Here is a 24,216-nt window from a genome sequence, read left to right as displayed (position 1 = left end):
CTCTAAAACCTTTGTGGAACAGCCGAGCGGGCCAAGAAGGAGGCAGCTGAGAAGGAGCAGGAGCTGCTCAGACAGAAACAGAAGGAGCAGCAGCAAATGATGGAGGCTCGAGAGAGAAGCTACCAGGAAAATCTCGCACGACTGAAGGAGAAGATGGGGAAGGAAAGGGAAAACCTTCTGAGAGAGCAGAAAAGGATGCTGGAGCACAAGCTGAAGGTGAGTCGGGACGGGGCTGGGCAGTGCCTGACAGACAGTGCCCTGGTTCCTCAGGAAGGGATGGACTAAAGTTAACCAAAGATATGATCACAGAAGAAAACACAAAAGGCATGATTCACTAAAACCTCAAGCCATCTGGATCCTCCTGAACCCCTTAAATTCGTTAGATGCTAGCACCTTTGTAATGTTAGACTTTGGGGTATACAAACAATATTCCCCAAGACACTCGACTACTATTTGTGATGATGATGGCATCTCGTTGTGCCCCAGTTGAATAGGGCCTTAATCCACTAGTCCTTAGGATTCTTGTTGCAACTATAAAAGAGACCTGAAATAGATGTATCTGGTCTTGAAAGTACACATTAGGTCTTATACGAAATACAGGATGCTGAAAGCTCTGAAACTTGCTGTACAGTCACACACAGCATAGAAACGATTCAGTCAACAAAGGACTGTGTATAACGTGGAGGTCCCATAAGATTATAATGGAGCTGAAAAATGCATGGAAATATTGGACAAACTCATCAAAGAGAACTCTAAGGTGGTAGAGAAGTAGACATTTGCTTAGCTGCCGAAGTGGTTAAATACAAAACTCTGACTTAATAATTGAGATAAAAATAAAAGTGGACTATTTTCCTTTTACAGGTTCAAAAAGAACTGCTTAATGAAGGATTTAAAATGAAATCTGAAGAATTGCATACACAGATATATCTACTAACGAAAGAGATTGAAAAAACTGAAAAATGTGAACACTCATTAGGTTCTTGGATCTTTGATGAAATTGACCATTTGTTAGTGGGCAAAATGCAAGGTCCTGGTAAGCCACTTGGTGTAGGGATGAAAATTCTAAACTTACAAATAAAATGGGGTCTGAATTCCTGTTAGAAATGTATTAAACAAGGCTGATTTTGTTATGCAGTGGCTCATTTTTTAAAGTATGTGTTATGCTAGTTTTATCTAACAAAAGTTTAAAAATAAAAAGTGATTACCAAAGGATATCAGGGCCTGACATACAGAAGACAAATTTAGTTTAAGTCACATTTTGAAAAATGGAAAACAAATGTTAGAAGATGTAATGGAAGAAAACAACAAATTTGAAATAGCATCAAAACAAATGAAATACTGTGGCATAAAATGATTAGGCCTGAATATTGTTTCCTTCCCTTTCTAAGACCTTGGTGGAACAGCTAAGCAGTCCAAGAAGGAGGCAGCTGAGAAGGAGCAGGAGCTGCTCAGACAGAAACAGAAGGAGCAGCAGCAAATGATGGAGACTCAAGAAAGAAGCTTCCAGGAGAACATGGCCCAACTGAAGGAGAAGATGGAGCAAGAAAGAGAAAACCTTCTGAGAGAGCAGGAAAGGATGCTGGAGCACAAGCTGAAGGTGAGTCGGGACGGGGCTGGGCAGTGCCTGATGGACAGTTCCTCAGGAAGGGAATGGCCAAAATTTTAGCTAATGTTGTGTTTCCTGAGGGAAACACAAAAGACATATAACTCACTGAATGCCTCAAATCATCTTCTTCCTGCTGAGGCTCTTAAATTTACAATGTTCCAGAACTTTCTGTGAATGTTAGACTTTGGAGTATAGAAATAGCATCCCCCAGGGCCCTGGGCTTCTATTTATGGTGATTATAAGGTGGCTTCCTAATGACCCAAATAGGATCTTAGTCCTGTGGTATTTAGGATTCTGGTACAACCATCAAAGGCACTTCAAATAGATCTACTTAATCTTGAAACTGTTAGATTAGGTCTGATATGGAATACAAGATACTGAAACCTCTAAAATTTGCTATCTTTGTTTCTAGACCTGAGTGTGTCATTCTGTAGAGCACAGAGGATATTCTTTCCATGGCCCAACATGCAACTTGATATCTAGTTTTCTATGCAGGGTCAGCAGTTCCCATTATTTGTTAGATGGGCATGGTCACACTACCTCAAATAAAACTGAGAGTTAATTAGGACCAAACTTACGTTCCCTTCCAAAGGCCTTCCTTGAGACTGGTACACATGCCCAGGTAAGATCCCAGGCCTGACCTAGCCCCAGCCTCTCTGCTCCCTTAATGAGATGGTGCTCAGCAAAACTTAGAAAGCTATAAGCCATGGATACTCTTATTATTCAGGTCCAAACATATGGAAATATTGAAGAACCATATCAAAGATCATGACGATGTTAGAGAAATAGACAGTTGTGCCTAGCTGGGCTGCTGGGCATAAAATACAAAATGCTAACTCTTGATAATTGGGGATTTTCAAAAGTGGACTCCTTCCCTCTTATAGGTCCAAGCAGAGCTGCTTGATAAAGGATTTAAAATTCTGAGAGTGCAAATAAAATTGGCTCAGAATTACTTTCAGTAAGTTATAAAATGAGGCTTATTTTGTTGTGCTATATTAGTTTCATTTAACAAAAGTTTAAAACTAAAAAGTGATTACCTGAATATATCAGGGTGTTCCATGGAAAAGACAAATTTAATATTGATTAAAGTAATTTAAAGAAATGAGAAACAACAAGTTATAAAATATAGTGAAAGAAAAGACAAAATTTGCAGTAGCTTCAAAACCAATAAAATACTGCAGAATAAAATTATCATGAAGTACATAAAATTCATATGAATAAAATTTTTAAATGCTGTGTAAGACACAAAAATTTGTAAAAATAGACAAAAATGTCAAAACTACTTAATAGTTCTGTTTAATTTAATTTTAATATTTAATTTATTATTAAACTTAATGTGATTCACATCAATATGTCAAGCATAATATTTTACGAAGTGGACAAATTTTAAACTATTTTAAAATTTACATGGAAAAGCCACAAACAAAATTATCCAGTTCTATTCTGACAAAAAGATAAAAGAAAGGGAACTAGTTTTGACCACACTTAACACATCCTAACAATTAGCACCATGGTACCAGCACCTGAATATTGAAACAAATAAAGTAGACTTGGAAGTTTAGAAATCAGTACAAAGTCATGCAGAAATTCAGTAGACGATAAATTTGTCATTCTATATTAATGAAGGAATATGGAATATTCAGCAAATAGTGTTTAGACTATGGTTTGAATCTAAAAAGAAAAAATGTTGGAGTCTCCTTCATACATTAAACCAAATAAATTTCAGGTGGTTCAAAAATTTAAACATTAATAATTAAACCATAAAATTAAATAATATGAGAGAGTTAAAAAAAAATATTGGAGGAGGAAGGCCCTTTCTAACAGTGACATAATGGAAATACATAAAAGACAAGTTGATAATTCAACTACATATGAAAAGACACTCTTTATATGAAAACATAAGCAAAGCAAAAAGACAAATGGCAAGATGAGGAATATATTTTAATATATATCACACAAAAAAGATAATTTTTAAGGCATAAGAATCACTTTAAAGCATTGAGAAAAAGAACAACTGCATCAAAAAATGAGCAGATATATAAGAAGAAATTAAAGATACTCAACTTCACAAATTATGACTTTTAAATGGTAAAGAAAGTTCCAGAATCATGCAAACCTCTCATTTCTGCCATAGTCCTTTTATCAGTTCTGGCTACTTCTGCTAAATATAACTGTGCTTTTTATATTAAGATCATTATCTTACTGAAAATTATATCCACATAATGACAGAATGAAGGAATCTGCACATTGTCCATAGACCCATCAGACAGCAACACTGTGATCAGTCTTCATTTCTTCATTCCCTCTAAAGTCTTAAGGACACAACCTTGCTTTCTTAAAGATTGTGAGGCAAAGCTTAGTTGCCTTCCAGTTTCACCAACCAGAGACACCAGAGTGAGAAGTCTAAGAGCTGAGCCTGTTAACATCGACCCATTAGTATCACTCAGAGGAATACCCCTCACACTGTACTTAGGGCTGTTCTAGCAAAGTGGATGAGGGAGCAGGAATAAGTCCTACTTTCCCATAAAATCTCCCCAACACACATGACCAGCACAATTCACATGTGCTTCTGTATAATTGAGTTGCCTCTGCCTTTGGGACATTCTTTTATCAAGTTGCACCTTAAGTTTTAGAAAACAAACTAGCTGCAATTAAATGGCAGCCAAGGATGCAACAGAAATAAGAAATAACTAAAGTAAAAGAAGTCTTCACCTACTTTAAGGTTCAGTAAGTTGTCTCTTCTAATAAAGTTTATAAGCACCCAAAGACATGGTCCCTGGTAAAGGGTCTCTCACATCATAGTAAATTAATAAATAATTGCTAAATAGTTCAAGTAGCCAGAGATCTATTTCAAACACATCTTCAGCAATTTTGTAAGAAGGCAGGTTCACAACCATTCTTCCACATGGTATTTCACTAAAACTAGAAGTCAGCTGTTTGGCCATTTCTATATTCCTTTATTAATTTGCTCAAGCATAGGCTATAGCCTGCCTCACTGGTACTGTCTTCTCAAGTGTTAGGTTGGGTGTGAATAGCTCTCAGAGAATTTCTTTCTTAAGGAAATTCTTCAGTGTTGGCTCTTGCAGTAGGACAGAAACTTATTAGAAATTCAAAGAAAAAATAGATGAGACTTCTCTCAAAGAATACAGGAAATAGCAGAAGAAAGTTTAGGAAAGGTGACAAAACAGTGTCAATGGTTTCTTTTGGTCTATTTAGTGTCTCCGTGGGCAACAGCAGTTGTGGGAAATACCAGCATGAGGAGCTTTTACTACATTTTGCCTGACACCAATTCAAACAATCTGTGCAATCAAAATAAGATCCATGGTGAGAGTAACATCAGCAAATGACAGACTAGGAAGCTTCAAGCTGCATTTCCCATGGAGACTCAAAAAAAAATAGAAGAATTGTTTAAAAATAATCTTATAGGAGCTCTGAAAAATAGTCAGAGGACTACAACAACCAAGCAAATCCCTAGATAAGAAAAAGCCACATTTAAAAGGGCCATTTTGCTCACCTTTATCCCATTCTTGCCCTTGTTGGCATGATGTTGGTCTGAAAGAGGCAGAAGCCCAGTTTTCAAACTCCCTTCCTCAAATTTGTGGGAACAGAGCAGACCTTATTTACAACATTCGAACGTGTGCAGGGCTACCTTAGGCCCAGTCCTTGTTTTCTCAAGTTTAGGTCTCAGGTTGGATGGAAGGTGGCATAACTCAGACTTCAGGTGGGGATAAGAGGCCAGCTGACCCACAGATGCCTGTGGCAGGAGATTATAGATACAGACATATAGTAGACTATCTAGGTAGCAGGCCAGTTACCAATTCCCTCCTTTAAACTGGAGAGAGCAGGGAAAGATATCCCATGCTCTTGGACTGGAAGACTCAACATTGTGAAAATGTCCATATTACCCAAAGTGATATACAAATTCAATGCAATCCCCATCAAAATTCCAATGACATTTTTCTCAGAAATGGAAAAAACTATCCAGACTTTTATATGGAATAACAAAAGACCACGCATAGCCAAAACAACACTGAGCAAAAAAAAGAAAAGCTGGAGGCATAACACTACCTGACTTTAAACTATACTACAAAGCTATAATAACCAAAACAGCATGGTACTGGCATAAAAACAGACACACTGATCAATGGAATAGAATAGAGAATCCAGAAATCAGCCCACACACCTACAGCCATCTGATCTTTGACAAAGGCACCAAGCCTATACACTGGGGAAGAGACTGCCTCTTCAGCAAATGGTGCTGGGATAACTGGATATCCATATGCAGGAGAATGAAACTAGACCCATACCTCTCACCATATACTAAAATCAACTCAAAATGGATCAAAGATTTAAATATACACCCTGAAACAATAAAACTTCTTAAAGAAAACATAGGAGAAACACTTCAGGAAGTAGGACTGGACACAGACTTCATGAATATGACCCCAAAAGCACAGGCAACCAAAGGAAAAATAAACAAATGGGATTATATCAAACTAAAAAGCTTCTGCACAGCAAAAGAAACAATTAACAGAGCTAAAAGACAACCAACAGAGTGGGAGAAAATATTTGCAAAATATACATCCGACAAAGGACTAATATCCAGAATATATAAGGAACTCAAACAACTTTACAAGAAAAAAACAAGCAACCCAATCAAAAAATGGGCAAAAGAGCTAAGCAGGCATTTCTCTAAAGAAGATATACAAATGGCCAACAGTCATATGAAAAAATGCTCAACATCACTCAGCATTCGGGAAATGCAAATCAAAACCACACTGAGATACCATCTCACCCCAGTTAGGATGGCAAATATCCAAAAGACTGTGAATTATAAATGCTGGCGAGGTTGCAGAGAAAAAGGAATTCTCATACATTGTTGGTGGGATTCCAAAATGGTGCAGCCTCTATGGAAAATGGTATGGAGGTTCCTCAAACAGTTGCAGATAGATCTACCATATGACCGAGCTATCCCACTGCTGGGTTATATACCCAGAGGAATGGAAATCATCAAGTCGAGGATATACTTGTTCTCCAATGTTCATTGCAGCACTCTTTACAATAGCTAAGAGCTGGAACCAGCCCAGATGTCCAGCATCAGATGAGTGGATACAGAAAATGTAGTATATCTACACAATGGAATACTAATCTGCTATAAAAAAGAATGAAATACTGCCATTTGAAACAACATGGATGGGCCTTGAGAGAATTATATTAAGTGAAACGAGTCAGACACAGAAAGAGAAATATCACATGTTCTCACTTATTTGTGGGAGCTGAAAAAAAAAGTAAATAAATACACAAGCAACCTGGGGAGGGGTGGGAAGAAGACACAACAATTATAATTCCTTGAAGTTGATACAACGAGCAAACAGAAAGGAGATTGTTGGGAGGGAGGGGGTAGAGGGAGGAGGGAGGGAGGTTTCGGTAATGGGCTACAGTAATCAACCACATTTTATATTGACAAAATAAAATAAAACTAAAAAAAAAAAAAATCACCTAAACACAGAAGAAGGCAGTAGCCAAGGAAATAGGGACAAAACAGTTGTGAGATATATAGAAAACAAATAACAAAATGGCAAAATTAGACCTTCTCTATCAGTAATTACTTTAAATGTAAATGATTTAAATTCCCCAGTTGAGATGCATAGATCGGAAGAAAGATAAAAATATTATTCAACTATATGATGTCTATGGAGGCCTCAGTTTAAATCTAAGGACACACATAGATAAGAAGTGAAAGAATGGAAAAAGAGGGCTGGGGTGACCAATATCAGACAAAATAGACTTGAAGTCAAAACCTGTTATGAGAAAAAAAAAAAGACATTACATTATGATAAAAGGATCAATTCACCAAGGATTTTAAACAAGAATGTGCTAAAAATTAGCATTCCAAAATATATGGAGCAAACATTGGCAGAATTGAAAGGAGAAATAGCTCTATAATAAGAGTATTGGACTTCAATACTCACTTTCAGTAATTGATAGAATAACTATCAGAAGATCAGTGAGGAAAAAGAAAACTTAAAAAACACTTCAAACTAATTGAACCTAACATACATATACCAAACACACTGTGCAAAAGCAGAATACACATTTTTCTCAAGTGCACATAACAATTCTCCATAATAGACTACAAATTAGTACAGAAAGCATGTCTTACTACATTTAGAAATATTAAAATCATACAAATATCTTCTTCAGTAACAATGGAATGAAACTAGAAATTAATGGCAAAAGGAAAACTGGAAATACACAAATATCTGGAAATAAAACAATACACTCTTAAACAACCAATGGGTCAAAGAAGAAATAAAAAGGGAAATTAGAACATATCTGTGACAAATGAAAATGAAAACACAATATACCAAAACTTATGGGATGCAGCTAAATCAATGCTATGAAGAAAATTTATAGCTATAAATGCTTATATTTAAAAAGAAGAAAGATCTCAAATCAACAATCCACCTTTATACCATAAGGAATAGAAGAAGAACAAACTGGACCCAAAATTAGCAGAAGGAAGGTAATAAAGATTAGGGCCGAGATAAATAAAATAGAATATAGAGAAACAATAGAGAAAATTAACAAAATGAAGAGTTGTTGTTAGAAAAGATTAGCAAAATTGACAAACCTTTAGCTAGACTGACTAAGAAAAAAGAGAGAGCACTCTAATTAATAAGTACCTAAAAATAAGTAGTGACTTTACTACTGATTCTACAAAATTAAAAAGGTGCTATAAAGAATTGGACTCCAACATTGAACAACCTAGGTGAAATTAACAAATTCTAGAAACACAAAACCTACCAAGACTGAATCATGAAGAAATAGAAAATCGGAATGGACTTAAAATTAGTGAGGATATTATATAAGTAATCACAGACATCTCAACAAAGAAAAGCCCTGGGCCAGATGGCTTCAGTGTTGAATTCTATCAAATATTTAAAGAATTAATGCTAATCCTTCTCAAACTGTTCCAAAATCTGAAGAGAAAGGAACACTGCAAATTCATTCTGTGAGTCAGTATTACCCGATACCAAAGCTGGACAAAGATAATACAAGAAAAGAAAACTACAGACCAATATCCCTTATGAACATTGATGCAAAAATCCTCAATAAATACTATCAAACATAATTCAGCAGCATATTTAGAAGATTATAAAACATGACCAAGTGATATACAAGAATGGTTCAAGGTATGAATATCACCAAGGTAATACACAACATTAAGAGAATAAAGGGAAAAAAGCACATTATTATCTTAATCAAAACATAAAAGTATTTGACAAAATTTGATACCTTTCATGTTAAAAACACTCGGTAAACTAGGAATAAAAGGAAACTACATCAACATAATAAAGTCAATATATGAAAATCCCACAGCTACTATTGTACTCAACACTAAAAAGACTAAAAGCTTTTCTTCTAAGATCAGGAACAAGACAAGGATGCTCACTCATGCCACTTCAATTCAAAATGCTATAGGAGGTTCTAGCCAGAAAAATTAGCAAGAAACATAAATAAAAGTCATCCAAATTGAAGGGAAGAAGTGAAATTACCTGTGTTTGGAGATGACATGACCTTACATGTAGAAAATCCTAAAGTTTATACACACACACACACACACACACACGCACGCACACACACACACACACACACACACCCCTACCTGTTGAAACTAGTAAACTAATTTAGCAAGATTGCAGAAAACAAAATCAGCATGCAAAAATCAATTGTACTTTTATATATTAACAATGAACAATCAGAAAAGAATGTTAAGGAAACAATTACATTTCTAATTACATTAAAAAGAATAAAATTCCTTGGAATAAACCTAACCTAGGAGGTGAAGAACATATACACTGAAAACTACAAAACATTGCTTAAAGAAATTAAAGAAGACACAAATAAATGGAAAGACATTCTGTGTGTATGAACTGAAAGACTTAATGTTGTTAAGATGTCAGTACTACCCAAAGAGATCTACAGAGTCAATGAATTTTCTACAAAAATCCCAATGACATTTTTTGTGTAATTAGGAAAACCCGTATATCTAAAAATCCATATAAATCTCAAAGGACACCAAATAGCCAAAACAATCTTGAAAAAGAAGAACAAAGTTGGAGGACTCACACTTCCTGATTTCAAAACTTACTACAAAGCTACAGTAATCAAAACACTGTGGTACTGGCACAAAGACAGACATATAAACCAATAGGATAAAATGAAGAGCCCAGAAATAAACCCTCACATATATGTCAAATGATTTGCAATGAATCTTCCAAAACTATTCAGTAGGGGAAAGCACACTCTATTCAACAAATGATGCTGAGGAAACTGGATATCCACATACAAAAGAATGAAGTTGGACCCTTACCCTACACCATTTACAAAAATTAACTCAAAATGGATCATATACCTAAATGTAAGACCTAAAATTATAAAAGTCTTAGAAGAAAACATATATGAAAAGTTTAATGATATTGGATTTGGCCATTATTTATTTGATGTGCCACCAAAAGCATAAAATACAGATACATTTGACTTCATCAAAATTAAAATTTTTTGTGCATGAAAGGACACTATCAACAGAGTAAAATTGCAAATAACATCTGATAAGGAATTAATATTGAGAATAGATATTCTTACAACCTAAAAAAATAAAATAAAATAAAAATTGATAAAGGGCTTGAATAGGCATTTTTTCAAAAAGATACAAAAGTGGCCAATATGCACATGAAAAGATAATCACCATCTTTAGTCATAAGCGAAAAGCAAATCAAAATGAAAAAACTAAAATGAGCTAGCACATCACACCTGTGGGGATGGCTATAATCAAAAATGGAAAATAACAAATGTTGCCTCGCCTTGCAATAGCTGGAGTAGCTGTTAGTCTGTTTAATTTCTATTTTTACACTCAAAACTAGGCTGGAAGAAAGGTGGGATGACATTTGTAAATAGAATTTGAAAGCATCATTGCCTGGCTTTACTTCAGGATATCTTTGGTCCTCTAGATGAAGCAATGAAGCAGGGCATTTATTCCAAACCAGTGGAGTATCTTTTTATTGAGAAGACATAAGAATCTAAGAAAAAGTAACTTTGGAAACCCAGGAGGGATAACCAATATTTATCTGTTTGTTCTGAGAAGCTGCTGATGTGCCTCCTCGAAACACTAGTGTAACCAAGCATAATTGCACACAGATGTGGTTTATTGTATACATACCACTCATTCTTTTATTCAATTAACATGTATAGGGAGCCTCTTATACCAAACCATTCTAGGTGCTCCTTGAAGAAAGTGCATCCAGCTTACGTTTGAATTATAATTTTAATTATCCAGATCATCAGGATAAGCCACGATTACAACTGGACATTTGATGTTACAAAGGACGTAAACCCAATGTTGGTTGCTTAAACAAAAATGGAATTTTATCAATTTACGTTTCAAACTGGCTTCAAGGACAGATGGACCCAGGAATTTGAATAATGTCTTCCTCTTTTTCTGTCGGTTGTTACCCTGACCTCCACTTCCCTTCATTCTTCCTTCATATCTACTCCTCTGATTTGCTTTCTCCATGATGGCTTCATTCTCCAGCAAGCCCAGCCTATATGGAACCACAGCACCAATAGCGTCAAAATTAGATCACTCAGTCTAAAAGGACATGGATTATTTTTCCGAGTACTTCTGCTACCCTCCTGATACCAAAGCTAGACAAAGATAATACAAGAAAAGAAAACTACAGACCAATATCCCTTATGAACATTGATGCAAAAATCCTTAATAAATACTATCAAACATAAGTCAGCAGCATATTTAAAAGATTATAAAACATGACCAAGTGATATACAAGAATGGTTCCAGGTATGAATATCACCAAAGTAATACACAACATTAAGAGAATAAAGGAAAATGGGACTCTTTCTAGAAGCTTCCATGATTGCCTACCCTGCACCATGTGCCTGCCTTTATGATAAGGAGACTTGACCACCAGTCCCACCTGACCCAAGAAGAGCAGAAGACCCAAGAAGAGGAAAAGGATGCTGGAAGATAAACAGGAACAAATGCTTACAGGCATTTTCTGTTGCTAACTCTGTGTTCTCTGGGTCGTAAGGCTTATGTGTTTTATTTATTATCAATCTCATCCAACTAGAGTAGAACTCCATGAGGCAGAAACTTGCAATTATTTTGTTCACTACTGGATATTGAGTACCAGTACCTGCCAGGTACTCAGTACATATTTCTTAACTTAATAAATATTATGAACCGGAGGATATGTTTGCTCCCTCTCTTATGTAATCTCTATGTATTAGCACTGTTGGTCATATCCTCATCTTGATACACTCCTAGAATTCTGAGACATGTTCTTCTGGAACACCTACAACCTTCTCTGACCACTCTTTTTCAGTCTCCCTCATGTCCCATATTGCCTATTGTTATACCCAAAGTGTTAGTTTCCTCAGGTCTCCATTGTGAGCCCCTTGCTCTTATCTATCCATTATGTTATGAATCCACTGGGCACAGAGATAGAAGGTGCAGTTTCAGTGCATATACTACAGTCTATCATATACAACTTTCCAACTTTCTTCTGAGCTACATATCAATTTGAAATAGCAGATGTTTATTTGGTGCCTGGTATGTGCTGAGAATTGGGTTAATAGTTGTGAGCAAGATAGACCTTGCTCCTGTCCCACATAACTGACCCTCAAGAAAAACAAATGAGTGAGATAAACTGTGGGATAAATGCTTTACTACTTTGAGTGATTTATATTCAGATTCACACAATTCCAGACAAATGTTCTATAAGTATTCCTGAAATTAAACATGTCCCCAAAAATTTACCATCTCCTAAAATTATATACCTATGTCTGTTTTTGTTATTTTGGGATAATATTTACTCAGTTACCCAAGCTTTGAGTCATCCTAAATGCTTCTTTCTCATTTTAATCTTCTAACTCACTCAATATGTTGTTTCTTCTCACTTTTAACTCCCTCTCACACCATCTTTACTGACATTCTGCTGCTTATCTCTCAATGCCTTTTTTTAGAATCTTTTCTTCATTTTTCCTTCAATTTATATTTGACCACCTTTCTTTTTATTCCAACACAATCCTGTTTTTATATGTATCTATTGTGGCACTCTTCATACTCAGGCTACAACACAATGATGTACAGTATTGTCTATTCCAATATACTATAAAATCTTGAAACACTGATGGTTACTTTGACAGACTGCTGTTTATCTTCCAGTATCTGTTCTCTCTTTCTCCCATTGTAATAAAACACCCAATTTTTGCCCAGGCACTAGGAAGACTAAACGTCAAAGATTTCTTGGCAGACAGACTGGCCATGGGATGTAATTCATGCAAATGGAATCTGAGCCAAAGTAATTTGTGCACGATACTTCACCCAGGATATGTCTTTAAAGGAACAGGACCTAGATTCTTCTCTCCTCTGTTCATCTACTGAGTGGAAACACATATGATGGTGACCCATCTTAGAACATGAGATGGCATTTAAAAAAAAGGCTAAGCAGAAAATAGAAGCACCAGTTGACCCTATGGTGAAACAGATCCATGTACTCTTTACCTTTGAACTCTTACAACAAAGGAAAATGAATTTTCAGGGCCTTAAGTAATGATTTTCTGGGGCTTTACTATTATTCAAAAATGAACTAAATCCTGGCTGATACATATTCCATGGCAGTTTGAAGTTGGGATTCTATATTCATTTTATATTCCCAGCACTGGATGGCATCAGACTCATCAAATACATAATGAATACATAATATCACTAAATAAGACTGAATGTTATGGGCTGATAAGCCTTTCAAAAAAAATAAAATGAGCTGAAGTTCCTTACTAGGAGACACACATACTAAATAGACTGGGCAGTCTGGAAACATCTTGGTGGTTTACAAGATGACACTACAGAAATAACAGTATCCGTCTAGTCACACTGTATATTACAAAGACTCATGTGATTAGGCCATAGAGAGTCCTTGCAGTTTTTCTATCAACAAACTTATCATATAAAAATAATGTTTATCTGAGGAAGTTGATTTTGACAGTTAAGATTTTGTAGCAGATAAGTATAGCAAGACAGATGACTCTTTAATTCCTACTTCTCTCGTGGACTGACTATAAAATCTCTGACAAATCATTCACTAAATGTAAGTGATCTAAATCAGCCTTGGATGAGTCTCTGTATGATCCATCCTGGGGTAAAATTTCTTTGGAACTAGAAAAAAAGTTATCTGCTTCCAAAATACAGTGATGGGATAGGTATATGAAAGATATTTGCACTCCAAAAGGGAAAAATTAGAAAAAATAAAGGGAAGCCCCAGAAAGGTAAAGCAACATGTTACCAACAGGAACCTGATATGCATGTGCCTTGAATAATCATAATTTAAAATGAGTTGGATGTAGTATTCTACTGCAAGGTTTTTTGGGTTGGCAGGCCACCGTGGCATCTGAAGACATGAGGGCCCCCATATGTCTGGTGGAAAACAAGAACATGCAGCTGTCAGTGAATCAGCAAGCTTTGCAGATTCTCGAGAAGATTTCTCAGCCTGTGGTGGTGGTGGCCATTGTAGGGCTGTACCGTACAGGAAAATCCTACTTGATGAACCGCCTGATGAGACAGAACCGAGGTGAGTGTTGTCCTGAGGCAGGGGCCGTGTGCTTGATCCTGCTGTAGCTCATCTTCTTTCTCCTCCAGGGTCACGTGAGAATCCAGCTTCTCTCAGACGAAACTTCTTTTTTTTTTTTTTTTTTTGTCTTTTTTGTCTTTTTCCATGTCCGGCAACGGATCGCAACCCTCAGTGTTGCCCCCGGACCGGACCAGGACCGGCAACGGGATCGCAACCCTCGGTGTTGCCCCCGCGCCTCGCTCAGCCAGTGAGCGGGAACCGGTCTGTATGTGGGATCTGAACCCTCGGTGGGAGCGCCTCCGCGCTTCCCAAGCGGCGCACTAGCGCATGCGCCACCGGGCCGGCCCCAAAATTTCTAATTCTTAACACCAACTTATCTACCTTACTGTAATCTGCTCCTTATTCTTGTTTTACTCCTGTTAAGGAAAATCTCTCCTATTGATGCTGAGAATCCCACCCTCTTTTACTTTTATTTGTCATCTTAAAAATCCCCCCAAGGGGCTGGCCCGGTGGCGCACTGGAGAGTGCACCACTTGGGAGCGTGGCGGCGCTCCCACGGAGGGTTCGAATCCCATGTGGAGACCGGTTCCTGCTCACTGGCTGAGCGCGGTGCAGGCGCAACACCGAGGGTTGCGATCCCATTGCCGGTCCCTGGTACGGGCGTGACACCGAGGGTTGCGATCCCGTTACCGGTCAGTAAAAAAGACAAAAAGGAAAAAAAAAATCCCCCCAACTCCACATTCCACTGTGGCTACCACCCAATGTTTTATTATCAATTTGTAAAACAAAATTATAGTGTTTTGATTTCCTTTTTCCACTTCTTGCCTCTTTATGTTTACTTTCAATCCACTCCTCTTGGAATTTGAACCTCACCATTTTTTTCAAACTATTTTTGGCATACAAAATAGGACCGTCTTGATGTAATGAAGAAAGCACAATTTTGTTTCCTGGGTACTTCCAATCCTACCAGTCTGACTTGTAGTCCCCAGGCAGCCTGGTTTACCTGCTGTCAATGTATGTTGCTGTTTCCTCTTCCCTTCAGGCTTCCCTCTAGGCTCCACGGTGCGGTCGGAAACCAAGGGCATCTGGATGTGGTGTGCACCTCACCCCTGCAAGCCCAGCCACACCCTGGTCCTTCTGGACACTGAGGGCCTGGGCGATGTAGAAAAGGTAAGGCAGAGAGTCACACAGAGATCCCTTTTACTCTTGATTCCTCTTTATTTCTTAACAGTTATTTGTAAGTTAACTTATGGGATCTATTCTTGACATCTAGAAATTCAACTATAGAGAATGAGGTGAGCATTGATCTTTTTGAACCTCACTTCTAGGTAAAATCACACATTGTGGTACATTAGGTAAAAATCTTTATTTCCTGGCACTGTGGAGAATGATTTGATTCAATTTAATAAGTAATTTTGAGCAACTTAGTTCCAGGCCTCTGGATTTGAAACTATAGATTATCAGTGAACAAAGCAAAGGCCTTGCCTTCAAAGAGCCTTCAGTCCCATTCAGAAGACCACGTGTATACAGTCAAACTTAACTACAGTGTTGTTGGTGTTTTGATATTTAAAACAAGGTGGGCTCCCTTGAAAGCAGACCGAATAGAGATTAACATGCAGGGCAGTTGTTAGGGTGAGCTCTTGGGCAGAACACCTGAGGAATGGAGGGGAAAGAAGGAAAAAAAGACAGAAGCCTACAATTGCAGGCCTCTGTCAATTTCATAGTGGAGCTCTGTGATGAGAGTGACCCTTTCAAGCAATCCCAAATTGGAACAATGACCAATAATCGGAAGGCAGTCCTGGAAGCCTTTCTCATTGAAAGAACTGAGACCTGAGGGCTGTGTTCCATCACCTCTCACAACAGTGAGGGAATAAATCCTTCAGTCGGAAAGTGGATCCAAACAGCACATCACTGTTCCCACCACGTACAGGAATGTATAGGGTGCCTTGGCAGGAAAGAGAAGAAGCATCAACCCCTTCCAACAGAACGAGGAAGGGCTTCTTCTGGCCCACCTTCTGAGCTACCAGGTGAAGGGCGCATTCCAGTTAGGGAGTTAGATTTACATTTCTCATGGTGAAGCTCGTCTAAACTACTCACAAAGCATTCTGGAAGGCTTTGAAACACCTCTGTGGTTGGTTCTATGAAACTACGCATTATTCCTACAACAGACATTTTAAGATGGATTTTTTATATTTTGGCTTTATAATAATAAGTTGAATAAATAATATTCCTGTCTTTTTTTGTTGCCTTAATTTGAGATTTATTTGGGAATAGTATGGACTTTTTATTTCTACCTAAAAAGTAGTTAGATATTCAGTTTCCCTTGTAAACTATATATCAAATAAAGTTATAGTGTCAATATTTAAGAAGTTCATTGTTTATCACAGGTTCCACTAATTACTATTCTAATTGGTTTCTTATAAAAACTAGAATATGAGGGGAAAAAGTAATGAATAAAGTATTTTCTCCCCTAAACTCCCATATATAATCTTCTAGGCATAGATTCTAGTTTTGCTTTTACTCAAAGGCTCAGTGCTAAATTTTCACATGTTTTACACAAGAAATAATTTCTGGATTATGCTATAATTTACACATACAAATTAGCCTGGCCTTTAAAGCTATCATTCACCACAAGAGCCACTATCTAGCCTTCTAACCTCTGCTCCAGCAAACTAAATAACTCCATGCTTATTGCAAAGGACTCCTGAAGTATAACATCTCTGATTGTGCTTCTGCTGGTCTTGCTACTTGCATGATACTGTCAGTCCTTCAAGTCCACATTGTACCAATTCTTTAACACCAACTCAAGGTTACCAGGAATTCTTCACATCATATACTTGTTCTCCAACTGTGATAGCTTATGTTCTTCTTTGACAGACTTATTTTTAATTTAATGTATGGCTATAGGTTGCACTACTTATATCCATTACTAAGATGTAAGCTCTTCACAGATAGTGACAAATTTGTTGAATTCATTTTAAAAATTTGTCATCATTTTGAAATAGTCACCTTGAGAGTAACAAGAACCATGCGAACACTTAGTAGGTGCCTCTAAATATTTGTTGAATTTAATTGAATATAATTTGAGTGTTCAGTTGATTTGAGTGTCAAGCATAGTATATTTTATATAGCCCATGATCAACAAACACTTCAACAAGTTCATGGAAAAAAATGAATAAAAGATAATGTGAATCTTTCCATGAATTTTTGAAGACCCCTCGAATGTGTTGAGTGAATAAGTGCTAACAACTAATGTAGAGCATCTAATTGTACATCAGATACTGCATTAGTTTTTCTATATATGTTATCTTATTTCATCTTATTGGGCAAAAAGGAGACACTAAGAAAAAAGTATGATTAGCATCCTTTTATAGATGAGGAAATGAGATTGCAAGAAATGTCAATATAATAGTTGAAGTAAAATGAAAGACTAAGAGAATGAATATCTTAAAAAATTCCTAAAGAATAAACTCCCAAGCCTTTTCCTCTAATGTGTTTCTAGAGTGATCCTAAGAATGACTTGTGGATCTCTGTCCTGATCATGCTGCTGAGCAGCACCTTCATCTACAACAGTATGGGCACCATCAAAAAAATTCCTAAAGAATAAACTCCCAAGCCTTTTCCTCTAATGTGTTTCTAGAGTGATCCTGAGAATGACTTGTGGATCTCTGTCCTGATCATGCTGCTGAGCAGCACCTTCATCTACAACAGTATGGGCACCATCGACAATCATGCCTTGGAGCAGCTACTGTATCCTTTCAAGGACCAAACTACCATGTTTCATTGAGGAATTTATGGGAATGAAGATCCTATCAGATTTAACTTCCCTGAGGCTGAGTTGCCATTGGTGGTACAGATGGGGCAGAGAGAAAAAAAGTGTTTCAATGTTTTTAAAGGAAAATGTGGGAATTGTTGGTAGGGGTTTCATATCACCTTTCTTTGTTGCAGTCATCTACCAACCTCTCAGTAAAGACACTCTTCATTTGTTAAAGATTTCAGCTCCTAGTGTTTTTTAGAGACTAAAAACCAATATACTCATGTAACACTCTGGTCTCTCAGTTCCATCACCTCCTCATGTCTTCATTATCTTTCACCCTCCTGCATTACCTACTCTAGATCATTATCAGCAACTTCACCATTTCCGTGAACATAGTTTCCAATATTGCAGTGAATTAGCTTTCATCAAGTCAACTTCACATTCCTTTATCTAATGGGCAGTTCTCATCCTATTTGACCTCTTACAGCCTTTCATAAAGTTGATTTCTTCCTCCTTTCTGTAACAGTTGTTACTTTTGGTGTCTAGATTTCATAGTTTTCTAATTATCCACCTTCCTCATTGGTGCACCTTTTCAGTTTACTTTGCCACATCTTCATTCTCTTCTTGGTCTTTAAATAGCCCTTTAGTTATTGTGCCTCTTCTCTTTTTTTCTCTCCCGTCATTCTCTAGGCGATCTCATCCATCCTCAAGGCTCTCAGTAGCACCTATATGTCAATCACTATTAAATTTGTATCTCCAATCACAACCAAATTCAGACTTTCATATCTAACTGCAGATGCAACATCTCCATTTAGATGTGTAAGAGACATCCTGAATTCAAAATATACAAAATAAAATTCTTTATTTTTCTGTCCAAAACTATTCCTTCTCCAGTTTTTCCTGTCATGGTAGATTCCCACATTGTTCACAAAGATGCTCAGATCAAAAATCTTGGAATTTTCCTGGATTATTTCTTCTGTCATATCCTAGAAACTATTAGTAAGCAAATCCTTTCAGTTCCTAACAGATATTTTCCCAGACTGACCAATTCTCATCACCTTCTCCACAATAACTCTAGTCTAAGTTTCCATCCTCTCTCATCTTGATTACCTGCTCCACTAGCTAACTGTCTCTTTGTTTGAACCCTTGACCCTCACAGATGTGATACCAGCCAGTATGATCCTTTTTAAAAATATATGTTCTCTCTTCACACAAAACCCACCAAAGTTTTCCCATTAAATTTAGATTAAATTTTAAACTTCTCACTTTGGTTTGTGGAGCTTATATGTCCCAACCCCTATTTCTTTTGGGACTTCCACCCTACCACACTGGACTACTTGATATATGTTGGACACTTAGTAATTTTCCATCTAATGGTTTACAGGTGCTTTGGCCTCTGTCTGAAATGTTCCTCCAATGATTTGTACATGGACAGCTGCCTTAATTCAGTCAAATCACATCTAATACAACCTCGAGAGAATTTACCTGGACAATTACACAAACCACCCCACATGCAGACATACACAGCTATTTTCTAACATTTTGCCTAGTTAATTTTTCTCCAAGACAATTGTTACCAATATCTGAGATTTTATTTTATTTTTGTTTACTTATTTGTTGTCTGCCTCTATCACTAGAATGTAAATCTACGATGGTAACATTGTCTCTTTCTTTGCAATATGCTCAGTCTTTGGGACAGTGTGTGTTTCATAGTAGATGCTCAATAAATGGTTGTAAATAAATACATTCTGTAAGTGAATGTCTGTGAATGAATAAATGAGCTAATAAAAAGAAAAAATATTTTAGGTAAGCACTGGGAAAAAAATACAGCATTAAAAGTAGCATTTCTCCAGTTTTCTTAATTTAGCATCTCAGCTATTTGACAGAGATGACAGATAGAATAAGAGCAAATTCCTCACCTGATAATAGTGAGGTAGAAGACTCAGCTGACTTCGTGAGCTTCTTTCCAGCATTTGTGTGGACTCTGAGAGATTTTCCCCTGGAACTGGAAGCAAATGGACAACCTATCAGTGCTGATGAGTACCTAGAGCTTTCGCTGAAGCTAAAACAAGGTTACTGGGCCTGATCATTGGTTGGATTACACATAGAAAGACAACAATATTAGAATAACTTTTCCTGTGTAGGTGCTGAATATTATAATTTTGTCACTGTGCTAACCTACCTGTTATGTTAGAGGAAATGAAAACATTGCTTCAATAAATAATTTGGACCCAATTTTAAATTGCATTACCTACCTCTTCTTGCAGAAAGACCTTTCTTTCTCTACCCCTTTAATTTTTATTGCTCGTTCATCAATAGTCAATTTTCTCCTTACATAAGCTTTGTTAAAATTATGAAATTGAGGGGTCATATATTTGAGGTAATTCATTTGATGCTGTACAATCTCTAATCTCATTCCGGCAGGTACAGATCAAAAAAGTAAAGACTTTAATGAGCTTCGGTTATGCATCCGAAAGTTCTTTCCAAAGAGGAAGTGCTTCATCTTCGACCGGCCCGCTCCAAGGAAGTACCTTGTCCACCTGGAGCAGCTAAAGGAGGAAGATCTGAACCCTGAATTCATCGAACAAACTAAAGAATTCTATTCCTACATCCTCAGCCACTCCAATGCCAAGACCCTCCCAGGTGGCATCACAGTCAATGGGCCTCGTGAGTCACACTCTCCCCTCTTCTTACCTGGATTTTCCTTCTGCCCATTGTGGAGGACAAAAAATGAAGGCATAAGGGTCACTTCTGACAAATACATAGTCCAGTAATGCCAAGGAAAACACAACACAAACATCACATTATGAACTTTAAATGAGAACTAAAACTATTTCTAGTATCATTATATTTAGAACAGCAAGGAGGGAAAAAAAAACTAGAATTCAATTGTGCTATAAAAACCTTCTCCACAAACTTTTCAGCTCTCCATTTATGAAATAGCCTTTCAGGAGATGTGCACAGAGCAACAAAGTCAGAAAAAAAGCAAATACCATATGTAAGTGAGACTTTGCCACTAATTGTAGCAAAATTCTCTTGTTTGTTAATTCAAGAATATTTAGAGTGCCTGCAGTGTACCAGCCACCGGGTATAATGATGGATAAAGTAACTGTGATTTCTATTCCCATTCCAGCATAATGGAAGCAAAAGATATTTTTTAAAAGTAAAAATATACATAATGATAAATAGTGATTGACATAATAAATGAAAATAATAGGTCGCCATGAGAGAGTAAGGGATCTATTCAGGTGGGATGTAATTTAGATTGGGAAATAGAGAGTATTTTCTGTGAAAGCGACATGTAAGATGAGAACTTAAAAATGGGTAGGAGTTAGCCAGAAGAACAGGGAGGACCAGCTTTACAGACAGAGGTAATGTGATGTGAGGCAAAAAAGAACATTGCAACTTGAAGACAATAGAAGGAGGTGTTTGGAACAAGAATAGAAGGAGCAGGAGTGGGTCAGGATTGGAGAAGTGTGCAGGGGTCAGGTCTTGAAAGGCCTGGCAGGTGATTTGGAGGAGATTAGAGTTTGTTCTAAGCTCTGTGGGAGGGTCTTGAAGGATTTTTGGAAGTGAGAGAAACTTATCTAATTTATATCTATAACTATCTTTCTGAGTATTTTGTAGATAATGTGTTGGAATGCTGTAAGGGAGAGAATGACAAGAATGATGCTATTTGCAATGGTTTAGCAGTAAATGCAGATTCTGTTAGGCTAAGATTATGGCAGCAGAGATGGTCAAAATGGACAAGATCCAAGCATACTTTGCATGGCAAATCCAAAAAGCTTGATGATGGAGGGAATATGCAGGTACAAAGGGATAAAAACAAGGAAGTGTGAAGCCTGTTTCCAGAGTTTTGAGCTTAGCAAATGCTCGAATGGATGTTATTTACTGAGATGGTAATATCAGCAGAAGGAATAGTGTTTCAGAGTATATGAAGTTGTCTACATTTTGGCTTTTTAATATTGAGCTTATTAAGGGTATCATACAGGCATTTAAATATACAAATCCAAAGCTTAAAAATAATGGCAAAGCAAAAAATAAAATTCATAAGCTCTCTATAGAGAAGGTACTTCAAACCATACAAAGAGGGCTGGCCCAGTGGCGCACTCGGTAGAGTGCGGCGCTTGGGAGCATGGCGGTGCTCCTGCCGAAGGTTCAGATCCCATATAGAGACTGGTCCGCTCACTGGCTGAGCGCGGTGCGGGCGCGACACCGAGGGTTGCAATTCCGTTGCCGGTCACGAAAAAAAGACAAAAAGGAAAAAAAACATACAAAGAGAAGAGAAAGTCCAGTATTGAGTCACAAAGAACACTTACTTGTGAGTTTTCCTGGGTGTGAGACTTTCAGTGCTACAACCAGCGAAGCCCTGGGAAAACCTAGATGACTCATTCTCCCTACATGTAGTTCTAATGAGAAGATACCCATCAGGAAGACCCATTCATCTAAGCCAGACACAGAATTAGTGGCCTGCACCTCTGGGGAAAAAAAAAGGCTAAATTTTCTCTTTGGCCTTTTTCATAAATTAGGAGTGAAGAGAGAGAACAAGGGGGAGAAGGAAATAAAGGGAGAAGAGGGAGAGAGATATATAAGAAGAGTAAGAAAAGACCTAGACCTAATATCTCAGCCCCTGCAATGTCTTTATCCTGATCCATTCATTCTAACACATTCATTTTGGGTGAAGGAAAGAAGAGGAAAGAGAAAGTTTAATCTCCTCTGGATCTAGAAGTTAACAAATTATTCAATCACTCTTCTTCCTCAGAAAATCCTTAAAACTATTCTTTGTGGCACTCACTTGAAAAGCCTGCAGAATATTCTGTCCATCAACTGATGGCCACTGTTTTTTATAAAAATTTCCTTTTGTAGGTCTGAAGTGCCTGGTGCTGACCTATGTCAATGCCATCAGCAGTGGGGAGCTGCCCCGCATGGAGAACGCAGTCCTGGCCTTGGTGCAGATAGAGAACTCGGCTGCAGTGCAAAAGGCCATTGCCCACTATGACCAGCAGATGAGCCAGAAGGTACAGCTGCCCACACACACCTTCCACGAGCTGCTGGACCTGCACAGGGCCAGTGAGAGAGAGGCCATTGAAGTCTTCATGAAGAACTCTTTGAAGGATGTTGACCAGAAGTTCCAGAAAAAATTGAAGGTATATTTCATGCTCTAGGTCATGAGAGGCAGAAAAGTATGGGCTTTGGGGGGAAAGAATAATTCTTCCTCGACTCCAAAACAGTTGAAGTCCACTATGTGTTTATGTTTGTAATCATTGTTAAAAGATTAGAATATGCCTAGACTTAGACCTACAAAAAATGGCACCATACCTAGCCAAGTTTTTCACAAAAAAATCTAGTTTTATTAATTTCTCCCTCTGGATACCATATTTTAAGCACATAAGTAAATTCTGCAACTTCATTTATAAACAATTATTTTTTCTTTTAAAATTAAAAAATATACACATTGCTTTCATGTTCCCTGCTAATAATCTGTGGGGATTAAATTATCTTTAAATAACCCTAATAATTTGTTGTTTTTATGTAAGCCAATGATAAAACATTCAGAAAACAAGAAAGAGAAAGCAATCATATGTGCACACACACGTTCTTCAAAGCTATACTATTTATATGCTCCGGCTCCATCATCCACAATTCGAACAATGAACAAGACATTTGAAAAATAGGAGACCTGTACAAAACCATACCCTTTACATCAACCTCTTTAACTCAAATTTTATTTGAGAATGTTTTTAGAGTCTGCCTTATTTTAAGTTAAGGAGGGACTGTTGCATGAGAAATGGCCACTTGAAAAGCGACAGTCCTTCCCCTAGCTAGCAAGGCAGGATTTTACAAATGATACATTGATGCTTTCAGAGGTTCAGTTGAAATCAGTCAATGTCAGCAGACAGTTGGCATGTTTCCAACCTAAGGAAGAAAAAAAGCTTAATAGTTAAGTGTCTCGAGTGATTTAATGTAGATAAATGTGCTGTTCTATTAAACTTTCTAAATACTGAAAATACCTATGGTACAATCTTCATTACTTTTATTAGCCCTATATTGAAAAAATATGCAAAAATATTCTCATGTTAAAGAATATACTTGGGGCCGGCCCGGTGGCACACTGCTGTAGTGCGCCACTTGGGAAGTGTGGCGGCGCTCCCGCCGAGGGTTCGGATCCCACATACAGACCGGTTCCCGCTCACTGGCTGAGC

At 37.3% G+C, this 24,216-nt stretch overlaps 2 protein-coding genes across 2 annotated transcripts in view; both read left to right on the top strand.

Moving 5' to 3' along the window:
• LOC103610288 (guanylate-binding protein 4-like) overlaps positions 1 to 18,043 on the top strand; it is a 46,083-nt gene extending 28,040 nt beyond the window's left edge. Inside the window, exons 9-14 of the mRNA XM_008594487.1 lie at positions 23 to 216; positions 862 to 1,033; positions 1,389 to 1,597; positions 14,064 to 14,256; positions 15,299 to 15,426; positions 17,897 to 18,043. Coding sequence (XP_008592709.1) covers positions 23 to 216; positions 862 to 1,033; positions 1,389 to 1,597; positions 14,064 to 14,256; positions 15,299 to 15,426; positions 17,897 to 18,043 — 1,043 coding nt within the window. The remainder of the gene's footprint in view (positions 1 to 22; positions 217 to 861; positions 1,034 to 1,388; positions 1,598 to 14,063; positions 14,257 to 15,298; positions 15,427 to 17,896) is intronic.
• A 1,858-nt stretch (positions 18,044 to 19,901) lies between these two features.
• The window catches only part of LOC103610287 (interferon-induced guanylate-binding protein 2-like), a 5,490-nt gene continuing 1,175 nt past the window's right edge, over positions 19,902 to 24,216 (top strand). Inside the window, exons 1-3 of the mRNA XM_008594486.1 lie at positions 19,902 to 20,085; positions 20,438 to 20,680; positions 22,880 to 23,160. Of these exons, the coding sequence (XP_008592708.1) occupies positions 19,902 to 20,085; positions 20,438 to 20,680; positions 22,880 to 23,160 (708 nt within the window). The remainder of the gene's footprint in view (positions 20,086 to 20,437; positions 20,681 to 22,879; positions 23,161 to 24,216) is intronic.

This window comes from Galeopterus variegatus, unplaced genomic scaffold, assembly GCF_000696425.1.
Source record: "Galeopterus variegatus unplaced genomic scaffold, G_variegatus-3.0.2 Scaffold10882, whole genome shotgun sequence".
Lineage (NCBI taxonomy): Eukaryota > Metazoa > Chordata > Mammalia > Dermoptera > Cynocephalidae > Galeopterus > Galeopterus variegatus.
The sequence above is the reverse complement of the archived record's forward strand: the minus strand, read 5'-3'. Positions and strand labels throughout refer to the sequence as shown.